This window comes from Haliotis cracherodii, unplaced genomic scaffold, assembly GCF_022045235.1.
Source record: "Haliotis cracherodii isolate W230 unplaced genomic scaffold, xgHalCrac1.p SCAF_1, whole genome shotgun sequence".
In the NCBI taxonomy this organism is placed as follows: Eukaryota; Metazoa; Mollusca; class Gastropoda; order Lepetellida; family Haliotidae; genus Haliotis; species Haliotis cracherodii.
Genome location: NW_027266264.1, coordinates 13,245,445 through 13,258,857, shown reverse-complemented (window position 1 = coordinate 13,258,857; position 13,413 = coordinate 13,245,445). Strand labels below are relative to the sequence as shown.

The 13,413-nt window shown below is 43.0% G+C and overlaps 1 protein-coding gene across 1 annotated transcript; it reads right to left on the bottom strand.

Annotated features, from left to right (window-relative positions):
- Positions 1 to 9,111: 9,111 nt before the first annotated feature.
- On the bottom strand, positions 9,112 to 10,428 carry LOC139473180 (cholecystokinin receptor-like). The gene has a single exon (XM_071255699.1). It carries the CDS (start codon positions 10,417 to 10,419, stop codon positions 9,112 to 9,114), a length of 1,308 nt encoding a protein of 435 aa, XP_071111800.1. The 5' UTR covers positions 10,420 to 10,428.
- Positions 10,429 to 13,413: the final 2,985 nt, after the last annotated feature.

The following is a 13,413-nucleotide window of genomic DNA, read 5'->3' as shown; positions in this document are numbered from 1 at the left end:
TCTTACAGGGGTGTACACTCAGTCTTACCGACATTCTGATTGGTCGGATGAAAGGTCGTTCTGACGTGGCCGTAACTGGGATGTCCTCAGAGTTTTACCAATCAGTAGCGAAAACTAAGATTTGATTTAATGAGATAGGCCACGAATTGGTTCATGGAAGCCATCGAGAGGGGTTCCCTCATTCGACATTGCCATACGTACTTCCTATTTGATGATATACGTACTTCCTTACTGTTATATTATCAGTTAGGAAGTAAGACTGAATGTACTGTCCTTAAGAATGATTTTACAACCCCGTAAGGCAGGCCGTACAACACCGTAAAACTGACTGTACACCACTGTAAGACTGAGTGTACATCCCTGTAAGACTAAGTGTACACCACTGTAAGACTGACTGTACACCTTTTAAGGCTGAGTGTACATCACTGTAAGACCCCATTTAATATGGACCATGCAACCCTGTAAGATTGAATGTACAACCCTGTGAGACTAACTGTCCAACCCTTTAGAATGACCGTACACCCCTGTAAGATTGACTGTCTACCCATGTAAGACTGACTGTACAACCCTGTAAGACTGAGTGCACAACCCTGTAAGACTAAGTGTACACCACTGTACGATTGACTGTGCAACCCTGTAAGACAACCTGTACACCGCTGTAAGATTGACTTACAACCCTGTAAGACTAAGTGTACACCACTGTAAGACTGACTGTACACCCTTTAAGGCTGAGTGTACATCACTGTAAGACTAACTGTACACCACAGTAAGACTGACTGTACAACTCCTTTAGATTGACTGTACAACTCTGCAAGACAGACTGTAAAACTCTGTCAGACTGACTGTTCACCCCATTTAATATTGACCATGCAACCCTGTAAGACTGACTGTACAACCCTGTAAGACTGAGTGCACAACCCTGTAAGACTAAGTGTACACCACTGTAAGATTGAATGTACAACCCTGTACGACTACGTGTACACCACTGTAAGGTTGACTGTACAACCCCCCTGTAAGAACTGTAGAACCCTTAAGAATGATTGTAGAACCCTTAAGAATGATTTTACAACCCCGTAAGACAGACTGTACAAGTCTGTAAGAGTGACTGTACACCACTGTCAGGCTAAGTGTACAACCCTGTAAGACTGAGTGTACACCACTGTAAGACTGAGTGTACATCCCTGTAAGACTAAGTGTACACCCCATGTAATATTGACCATGCAACCCTGTAAGACTGAATGTACACCACTGTAAGACAGACTGACTGTACATCCATCACAAGGGTATTTCCGGTTTGGAAAAAAAAGATCCGAGACCAGGCGCCGGAACGAACCAATCAGCGTGCTGCGTTTTCGACCAATCAGGAAGCAGGGTTTCAGTGCTTCTCCTACAAAACAAGCGAAGCCACGCACATAGTCACAGTCCGAGCACTGAAGGAGAGATCAACCATGTCGCCTCGATGCAACTGTCTGACGTGTTTGAAGACACGCGTGGCACCACGTTTACATGGAGAGACTTGGTTCATCACGTTTGCATGGAGGCACGTAGTACAGCATGTGTGTTTGAAGACACGAAGTACACCACGTCTGTTTGCAGACACGTGTGACAGTACACATGCAAACATACACAAGTGCCAACTCCTCGGTATAAATAATAATCCTATGGATAAACGTCTGTTTGTAGTCACGCATGGCATCACGTTTGCATGGAAACACGTAGTACATGACGTTTGCATGGAAACACAAATGGTAACAGATATGTAGACATACACGAGTGCCAACTCCTCGGCATGGATGAACGAATGACAACGTCATCATCCTAAGGATAAACACGTGTTTGTAGTCACGCGTGGCACCACGTTTGCATGGTAACACGAAGTACATGACGTTTGCATGGAGATACACGTGACAGTACGTATGTAGACCTTCACGAGAGCCAACTCCTCGGTATAAATAAACAAGTGACAACGTCATAATCCTATGGATCAACGTCTGTTTGAAGACACACACATGACACTACGTTTTGCATGGAGACATGAAGTACATCACGTTTACATGGAGAGACGTAGTACACCATGTGTGTTTGAAGACATGAAGTACATCACGTTTGCATGGAGACACGCGTGACAGTACGCATGTCAACATACACGAGTGCTAGCACCTCGGTATAAATGAACGATCGAATGACAACGTCATCATCCTATGTAATCTAATGGATAAACGTGTGTTTGTCGTCATGCGTGGCACCATGCTTGCATGGAGACACGAATGACAGTACGCGTACATGAAGACACGCGTGACAGTACGCATGTCAACCTACACGAGTGCCAGCACCTCGGCATAAATGATCATGAACGAATGACAACGTCATCATCCTAAGGATAAACATGTGTTTGTAGTCACGCGTGTCACCGCGTTTGCATGGCAACACGAAGTACATGACGTGTACATGAAGACACGTGTGACAGTACACATGTCATCCTACACGAGAGCCAACTCCTCGGTATAATTCATAGTAATAATCATCCTATGGATCAACGTCAACGTCTGTTTGTCGTCACGCGTGGCACCCTGTTTGCATGGAGACACGAATGACAGTACGTAGGCATATACTTACATCACGTTCATGTCTGTGCCTGTCGATTCACCTTTAGAATTCAGCCAACACCTTTAGCACCTTTAAATTCGCCACTCACCGACTTTTAACTTAGACGAACGGCTGTCATAGTGGGCTACAATACACGACCGCCTTGTGAAACGAAACCTTACACCTCAAAGTTGACAAACACATCACCATACCCGATGACATGATTTGTGGAATGTTGTTGCAAGATCCTTCGCCGATATGACGTCAACCTAGCAACAAAGTGGCAGAGTCGTCGACTGTGTATGATAAGCTCGTCTCAGTGAGCTATCATCTCCACATGCCATCGCCACACACCCACTAAAACAAAACAAAACAAAGAACCCGACTCCCTTCCCACCTCCTCCCTCCCTCCCTTTACCACTACCACCCTCCCTCCTCCCTTCACTACCACCGCCTTGTCTATGTTTAGAACCACCACACCCACATCAACCATGGCGATCTTGTTCACATTTTACGACCGCTTCTCTGTGTTTTTTTTTACCCCTTCCCTCCTCCTCCTCCTGCTCCTCCCCCGGAAAACGGAGGCAACGCCCTCTTGGAGGTGCGCGCACCACGTGACACGGAAGCGACGCCCTCTTGGAGGTGCGCGCGCCACCGGAAAAACGGAGGCAACGCCCTCTTGGAGGCGCACGACATCGGAAACGGAGGCGACGCCATCTTGGAGGTGAGCACGCCACCGGAAACGGATGAGACCCCATCTTGAAGGCGCACGACACCGGAAACGGATGCGACGCCATCTTAGATGCGCGCGCAACTCCCAGCATGCCCTGCGCGCATGTGCAGGTCACGTGACCGGATGTGACGTCACAGACCAATCAGAAGCCAGGAGCGGTCCTGGAGCGCTGTGCACAACTACTTCTGTAAGCCTAACAACTGCATGATTCCCAATTAGATTAGAAGGTCACAAACTGTGATGAACGCAGCGTGTGTTCGATGAAGGAAATACAGCCCCTCAGATCTTTGTTTACTGAATACACCTTGACCAAAGTTCAGTGATATAAGATTTTGAAGCTACATGGCCGCCCATAGTTCCTTGCTACACTTCATGGTTTCGTGCTCAACAAATATATATGAATGTATATGATGCCTCATCTTGATGTACATTAATAATGCATTTCGACGAAGAAGATGTACAGATGCCTCGACAACATTTTCCACACATGAATGAGTTCAACCACGGACCTATATAATTACAAGTCCGTGGTTCAACCTTGGCAGTCAACTAGTACAGGTTAACATGGCTATAAATGCTCATGTGTGTCAGGTTATCCTAACCTCGCCATCACATCTGTACACAAAACAAGTGCAAAGTCTAAAACTAGGCTACATATGCATTTCTTCAGCCGTTTCAATAATGCAGTGCGCTGTCACAGCATGCTATGTAGGTCTGTACAGCACAATGTATTTTATTTGTCGCAGGTTCAGGCTTCTAGTCGTCCCAGACAAATATTTATTTGCCTGTAACATGAAACGTCAACATGAGAAAAGTGTTGAGTGCTGTCGGCCGTGCTATGCTAGTGCAGTGATTAAGTTAGTAATAGCGAATAGCGCGATGTTTACAATATACGCGATCGATTCTTTACCAACTTGAGTAAGTGAGTATGGTTTTACGCCGCTTTTAGCAATATTCCAGCAATGCCACGGCGGGGGACACCAGAAATGGGCTTCACACAATGTACCCATGTCGGGAATCGAACCCGGGTCTTCGACGTGACGAGCGAACGCTTTTACCACTAGGCTACCCGGCCGCCCATTTACCAACTTGAAGTTACATTACTTGATTGGTTATTAAGTAATATATTCCATATAATTGATACACTAGCAATAAGATATAGATGTAGAAGGCATATACAAGGGAAGTGCTTACCTGTAACATGAAACGTCAACATGAGAAAAGTGTTGAGTGCTGTCGGCCAAACCTACCAGGCTGACAGGTGACAATTGACTGTGCGTTCAAATTTCCGTGACGTCACAGGTAGAAGCCCCTGAATTAGGCGTCAAGCCAGGTACGGGTAGCACGCACAACTCATTACATGCAGACAGTGGAGGAGCGGCCTTACGATGGATAAAAGTAGAAGGCCGGCGACATATTCCCCCCTTTTAGAAAATGATGTCCCCAACATTGAAAATGATGAACCAGTGAGAAGAAGTCATTGGGAAAAGGGTTGCTGGGTAATGATCCAAAGACGAGAAATCATCGGAGGAACTTATGCAGATTAACTTACACAGTGAACAACATAGGTTTGAATGATGCTATTCCCATTGAATGAAAACACAGGCAAAACACAGAACTTGAGCAACACATACAAACTACAACTGCTGAATACAACTATATACAATCTATCAAATGATGCTATACAAAGATGCTATTCGTCTGTTCCGTCTGGCTTGTTCGTTGGTACAACAAAGTTGGTAACCCACTCCTCGCTCCTCATCCAGGCAAGGACATGTTCTCCGTCGGGTAGGCCTCCCCGACTTTGGACAGTCAGTTTGGGATGGAGCTGGAGGAGATCCAACAATGTTAACAGGAGAGGCTGCAACATCCACAGGTTCTTCAGATATACTAGGATACGACTGGTAGGTCGAACCATCTGGAGCAGAACCTGTATGGGAAATGCTATCAGGTGATGTAGCTGCTACTGATGGATCTTGCAAAACATCGGGTGATGAGTACAAGGGACCTGATTCTTGAATCTTTGGCTGGGTCTAATGGTCCTCTGGGTATCCACCCGACACAGAAGACGCAAGAGAATCCTTGGTAAGACTGTAGGAAGAACTATATTCAGTTGGATGATCACTGGACGTGTGATCGTTGCCTGACACGTGAATGTCAGACTGGGCTCTAGATCTTGCTTCACTCCTAAGTCTTGGTAACAGTACAATTCCCTCTTCACTGTCTTCGTCAGAAGCTCCTTCAGCAGCAAGGTATTCCTTCACTTGAAGAGAAGTTGATTTTTGGCTGCATCTAGAGTTCTGTTGTGGGTGGTTTCTGGTTGGGACTGATGGAGGGGAAACAAATTGAAGTGGCAGAAGCATATTGCGATGAAGAGTCTTCATTGTCCCTTTTCCACTCTCTTGCTTCACACAGTAGACAGGGATATCCAAATTTGGCTGTTTCACAATCGTGTAGACATCTCTGGCTTACTTGTCAGAGAGTTTGTTCCTTCCTGTCAGTCCAACCAGTCGTATTAAAACTCTGTCACCAGATTGAAGAGGGGACTCCTTGGCCTTCTTGTCATACTGGTGCTTGTGGCGATGGCCTGCTTTCCAAGCTTCCTTGGAGGCAATGTTGTAGGCGAATCGCAGTCGTTTCCTTAGATTCTGAGCATACTGGGAGCGATTCACTTGTCCTTCTCTAACTATGGTTCCCAGGAAAGCATCTATAGGGAGCCATGGATGTCGTCCAAACATGAGATAGAATGGGGTGAATCCTGTGTTCTCATGCCGGGTTGCATTGTACGAGTGTACAAGAGGTGAGATATAGGTTTTCCAGTCTGATTTCCTTTCTTCATCCAGAGTGCCCAACATGTTCATTAGAGTGTGATTAAAACGTTTCGTCATACCATTTCCTTGGGGATGATATGGCGTCGTTCTTGTCTTCTTGATTCCAGTTAGTTGGCACAACTCTTTGATGATATTCCCCTCAAAGTGTCTTCCTTGGTCGCTAAGGAGTTAAGCTGGAAATCCGTAGTGTACTAGGAAATTATCAAATAGTACTCTTGCTCTGTGGTCTTGGCTGATTGGTTGAGAGTTGGGATGGCAATGGCATAACGGGTAAAGTGGTCTGTAATGATAAGGATGTTTTCATAACCTCTCTTGGGGTCCTCGAGCTTTAGGTAGTCTAGACACACAAGTTCCAATAGCTGTGCTGATTGGATATTCACGAGTCCAGCAGCTTTCACAGTGGTCTTGTAATTATAAAATGGTCACTCTACGTCGACCACACGATTTCATGTTATGAACCAGAGCAAGTATTTGCATTATGCAAAGGTAGAAGAAGACCCATGCCCCACTTTTCCAGATTGCATCCAAATTCAGGACATAACAACACGTTTCGACAGGAAACAACTCAAATATGAACATGTATATCATACACTTGGAGTCACCATATCAGATGACAGCTTACCGCAATATATAAAATGATATATGACATTTAGTTGTATTTTAACACGCAAACTGTTAATGTATCTGCATGCTCTAAACGTTGGTGATATGTATAAACCTACTGTCAATACCAATTATCTAGTTAAGAAATATAGTTTGCTCTTCCCCATGTGTGGTGTAATAAAGTATAGATTTGCCCTGAACTATTATAGTTAAAGTATATTATAGCACCATCTTCCTTGACGGTTATGAAAGAACAAAGTTACCAAGGATACGTTAGATAGGGAGGTAATTTGAACAGCGCCATAACGTCAGTCCATTATGTGGAACTCAAACTGTTACTCCATTGCAGGATAAAAGACAGCATCTTAGACTAAGACATACATCATGAGTTTAACAAAATTGTTATAAGATTGGACGTTTAGTCCATACACTGCTTGTGGGTAAGAATATACATGTATAATCAACATTTTGTTTCTTGGCATGACCTTAATAGTACTTAGTATGCTTTTGAATACACAGATATACGGAAGCGTAGTAGGGCCACGGTTTTGTCTAAGTATCTCCTACATAGGACTAAGTATCTCCTAAGTAGGAATTACCATCACCTACGTAGGACTTCCTATCTCCTACGTAGGAGATACTAAGTCCTACGTAGGAGATACTAAGTCCTACATAGGAGATAGTTATTCTAGTCCATACTAAGTCCTACGTAGGAGATAGTAATTCTAGGCCATACTAAGTCCTACGTAGAAGATAGTATTTCTAGGCCATACTAAGTCCTACGTAGGAGATAGTTATTCTAGTCCATAGTAAGTCCTACGTAGGAGATAGTTATTCTAGTCCATAGTAAGTCCTACGTAGGAGATACTTTGACAAAACAATTCACCGTGCCCTACTACGCTTCCGTACAGATATAATCTCCCAAAGGTGGCTTTTGATATCAAATATAAAAACTAGAGTCGATGAAGGGAGAAATGTTTCGAATTTGTGTATTATTTTAATGGACAGATGTTGGTTTATACGTATGTGATAACAAGAGACAAGAGAGTGAGATTTTATTTATTTCCTGATATCATTGTGAAGCATAAATATGTCTAACAATGTTTCAATTTGAAAATCACAAGAATTAGATCACCTTAACATCAAAAGACAGTAAAATATTGACATGCACGTATATAACTCGACTGAAACGTTTGCAACTTATCCATAACAACTTATCCGTGCATAAAATAGTCATGACATCATTACGAGGAGTCGTTACTGGAAAACATTAGGTCGAACGACCAATGAGTGGGAGTCTCGACCTTACGTTTACAAATTTACTTGTAGCTGTGCTACTCGTGATCCTGAAGATATCGATTTTGAATATTTATTGCGGTTTCTGGGTGTGAATAACATGTTATTTGAGATAAATAGCAAAACATCCTTTTCTACGTGTATGTGTAAAGTGATGCTTGGAATACAGTGACATCTGTTGAGTTCTGACAGGAGTTGAATCTGATATGTTGGCATGATGATGAATGACATTTATTAGAATCAGATTCGTGGTAAACTGGTGTTACGGTGTTATAATGGTAAACTATTGGTACAATGTTACAATCCGTGCTGTCTTCCACATACATACATCTAAACAGCCTATCCTTCCAGTCATCGTTTCGATCCCACTGCAACATGTGTTAATATCAGCATATGAAGAACAGTTGGTTACTAGTCGTCCATGTGTTTCAGGATGCTTATTTTACATGTGATATATGTATCAAAGTGCACCAAGGGTCATAGATATATATGTATAATATAGAGATAAATGTATAATATAGCGATAGCATCACTGCACTGGGTAGTCGAGATTGCTGAAGATTATATCAGGTCGCTGTATGCCTTAAAAGTTATTAATATGTCAACTGCGGATGTAGCAGGTGATAACAGATAAATTTAATAGATAGAATAGGGGTTAATGAGGATGTCTCAGTACAAGGCATAGCAGTTCCTGTCGTGGTCCAATCTTGTGCAGACAATTTCTCAGTCTCAGGTGGTCCAGGGAAGACAACGTTGCAGTTTCTGAAGTCGTCTCCTTGTTGCTTCTTGACGGTGTTACATATATCATAAATGTATAACGTCACAATTAGTCACGTCTCTCTTCATTGATCGTTGTATAGCGGCAGCCATCCGTCAAGTTGTGATTATCAACAAATTGTTATGATTTATTCATCCAAGTGTCATCGTTCCGTAACGCATGGAATGAACAGCAAAACATTTAACCGATGATTGAACATGTTTGTTGTGCGTTCATCACATGACAATGTGTTCTGTTTATGTTCCAAACTTTCCTCCCGTGTCTTACATATCAGCTGCTTTCCCTCAACGATAACAAGAAACGAGTAGTTTCCTCCACTCATTTCTGAATCTTTCATTGCAGAAACTGTACACAATGCAGTTAACAGCACTCTGTATGAAGTATGAGCGTAGGAATACATTATACACCATGAATCCTGCTCCTTGTAAAGAGTCCAGAAAGTCGGATTTGATAAATCGAGTTATCATCAGGATCAGATGAGGTAAGAAACTGATGATGAACACCACTGTGATGATGAACAACATAAACGTTGTTTTCATCGCTCTGGGCCTTGATTTTTCTTTTGGTTTTGCAGCATTATTTCTTATGGATCTCACACTATTCGAGGATTTGTCTTCTTTACGCGTCTTGGGATTTGCTGAGGTGTCATTCATACATGTACAACTTGTCTCAGACGAACCGTCAAAACCAAGCGTCCCATTGTTTGAATTGGAAATATTGCAAGTAGCTGTGGGTGACGATATGTTACGGAAGGCGATCCCATTCTCAGTTCCATCTTTAAATGACGTCTCGGTTGTGTAATTCGAAGAGTGATGTTCCGTATCCTTTGCCGGACGGAATTTAAATTTCCGGTGTTTAAACACAGTCCTGCCAATGAGGATGTACATAACTACCAGGACACTCAGAGAACCGAAGAAGATGAGGAATAGGACTCCTATATAGACCACGGGGAACAGAGTATCGCGCCACCCGTCATCAAAGGAACACTCGAAGCCTGTTATTTCCTCTTTGTCTGTTTTGACCGTTTTCCTACCGTTGACAATAACTGTCGGGATGGGGATGACTAGTGATACGGACACAGCGATCCCTACCATGATGCGCGCGACTCTGATGGTGATCTGTTTGTTCAAAGGCCGACATATCTTCCTGTATCTCTCTATAGCAACAGCTATGAGCGTGAATCCTGAGGACACCACGGAGAATGTGCTGTTGAATCGTATCATTTTACACACGGCTGGGTAGTCGAACGTGTGACTGTACCTCATGTCCAGGATTTCCCCTGGGATTGAAATGACGCATGTCATGAGGTCAAACACAGCCAGACACACCACAAACACACGGGTCGGGCTTGGTTTGAATTTCTTAAGGTACACGATCAGCACAAGAATGTTTCCGAAAAAACCCAGAACCATTAGGATGGCAAGATATACCACGGCTGGTATCCTCAAGGGAAACATCGAGTCGTCAAGGTGGGATAGATAACGGTTCTTCTCCTCATCGCTGATATTTAATGATGACGTCACTTCCGCTGTCGTGTTGTCTACACCGAAATGTGTCGTATCCGAGAAGATGACTGGCGACTTTGAGGCCATATTGGATTTGGTGATCACCTGAAATGATACGCAAATATGATTGTTTGTAGTGACATATTTCGTTTTTCATATGCCTCAAATGTGATACTCTGAACCCTTACTATTGGTACTTGTAACGAGATGTGAAGTATGACCAACTGAGATCAGCATATACTAACGCATATGTGAACCCATGTGAAGATCACGGGTAGAATAGGTTTTCAGCAACATATGCTTGCCGTAAAAGGCGACTATGTTTGTCGTAAAAGGCAACTAACGGGTTCTGGTTGTCAGGCTCGCTGACATGGTTGATGCATGTCATCGTATCCCTACTGCGTAGATCGATGCTCATAATCTCAATTACTGGATTGTGTGGTCCAGCTTCGATTACTTGCATACCGCCGTCATACAGCTGGATCCCGGTTCGCCCCGATTATATTTCTAGGTTTGTCAGCACCATACCCATGCTCGTGGGTTTCACCGAAGTGGGAAATGTCTGAGACGTGCACCACTTCGGGCTTTCCTTCCACATTAAGCTGACACGCCGCGATATAACTGGAACACTTTTAAAAGCGGCGTTAAACCGAACTCACACACCACAATATTGTTTCAGATGCAATGGATGCAAGATGTCGTTTTCTAGAACTGTACTTACCTGTACGTCGTGACACCCCTTCTCGTTGCAGTTGTATGTATGCCCAGCTTAAATGCTCCCTTTGTTATGTGTAAACTGAAAAGAACGCATTTCTATCAACAAGGAAGTGTTCCCTGTATTTGACATGTCATAAAAAGCGTCCTCATATTTGAATAGAGCATGATTTAGTCGTACATATAGCTAGGGTTTGTATTGCTGATGAAGAATAACGAATGTGTTGGCTTAATCACATGCATGAATCCTCACATCCATGGCAACCGCCTCCGTGGTCTAGCGGTAGAGCGTCCGCCAGGAGAGCGGACGTTTCGGAATTCGATCCCCGGCCGCGTCATACAAGAAGACGTTAAAATATGGTACTTGTTGTTACCCTGTCTCGCGTTGGGCATTACGGGGCTAAAACAAGGACTGGTCAACTTGGAGTCAGTATACTGTGAGTAGTATGTCTGAGTCGGGTATTCGTGTTAAACTGCAGGATGTTATCTCCGTGGGCTAGCAGTATTAATCGTCATCAGTCATTGAATGCACGTCGCTTTATAAGTGTAATAATCTTGGACGCGACGTTAAACCCCATTTCACCTCTCCTCACCTTGCCTCGCCTCGCCTCGCTTCCCCGCTCGCATCACCTCAACTCAACTCAACTCAACTCACCCCTCCCTACCCCGCACCGCACCGCACCGCACCGCACCACACCACACCACATCCGTGGCTTCTGGTCAAATCGATCGCATGTAGGGAGTGAAATCTAGTTTGCTGTCAGTGTTGGTATATTTAAGTAGCCTAACATCCAGTGTTTCTGTGAGGAGTGGGAGGGGATGCAAAGATCTCCAAAACGTTTCTAGTAGACACAGTCACGATAACGGTCCGATATTAGAGCCTAGGGAAAACCATGTACATACATCGATGAAATTAGACATGATATATTGTATCTAGCGTTTAATCTTGTAATTATAAAACGGTCACTCTACGTCGACCACACGATTTCATGTTATGAACCAGAACAAGTATTTGCATTATGCAAAAGTAGAAGAAGACCCATGCCCCACCTTTCCACGTAGGAGATAGTTATTCTAGTCCATAGTAAGTCCTACGTAGGAGATAGTAATTCTAGGCCATACTAAGTCCTACGTAGCAGATACTTTGACAAAACAATTCACCGTGCCCTACTACGCTTCCGTACAGATAAAATCTCTCAAAGGTGGCTTTTGATATCCAATATTGAAACACGAGTCGATGAAAGGAGAAATGTTTCCAGTCTGTGTATTATTTTGATGGACAGATGTTGGTTTATACGTATGTGATAACACGTGCGATGTACGTGCGATATTCGTGATCAGCTCTGGATTGAGTTGATCAATATCGGTGATGTCGACTTTAGCTGCTACCTGCATGGTATGGACTCAGCAAAGCTCACTGAATGCATGTTGTCTTGTAGAACAGATTACAGACTATGTGACAAAGATGCTGATGACTTTGCACGAGTGTGTGTAAAATATGTCAAGCCAATGTTTAAAATGGTGTTCAACTACCTCTCAATACATCAGCATTACCATTCTGCATATTTAATGCAAAATAATATGTTGTTCTGATAAATGTTCATCTATTAGTTTCTGCTTTTTTTGTACTCTTCTTTATGGAGGAATAAAAGGTTATATACTATTTCCTACGTAGGACTTACTATCTCCTACGTAGGAGATACTAAGTCCCACGTAGGAGATGGTTATTCTAGTCCATACTAAGTCCTACGTAGGATATAGTTATTCTAGTCCATAGTAAGTCCTACGTAGGAGATAGTATGTCCTACGTAGGAGATAATAAGTCCTTCGTGGCAGATACTTTGACAAAACAATTCACCGTGCCCTACTACGCTTCCGTACAGATATAAACTCACTAAGGTGGCTTTTGATATCAAATATTGAAACACGAGTCGATGAAAGGAGAAATGTTTCCAGTCTGTGTATTATTTTGATGGACAGATGTTGGTTTATACGTATGTGATAACAAGAGACAACAGAGTGAGATTTTATTTATTTCCTGATACAATTGTGAAGCATAAATATGTCTAACAATGTTTCAATTTGAAAATCACAAGAATTAGATCACCTTAACATCAAAAGACAGTAAAATATTGACATGCACGTATATAACTCGACTGAAACGTTTGCAACTTATCCATTACAACTTATCCGTGCATAAAATATTCATGATATCACTATCAATATGTTGCATTTACGAGCAGTCGTTACTGGAAAACATTAGGTCGAGCGACCAATGAGTGGGAGACTCGACCTTACGTTTACAAATTTACTTGTAGCTGTGCTACTCGTGATCCTGAAGATATCGATTTTGAATATTGATTGCGG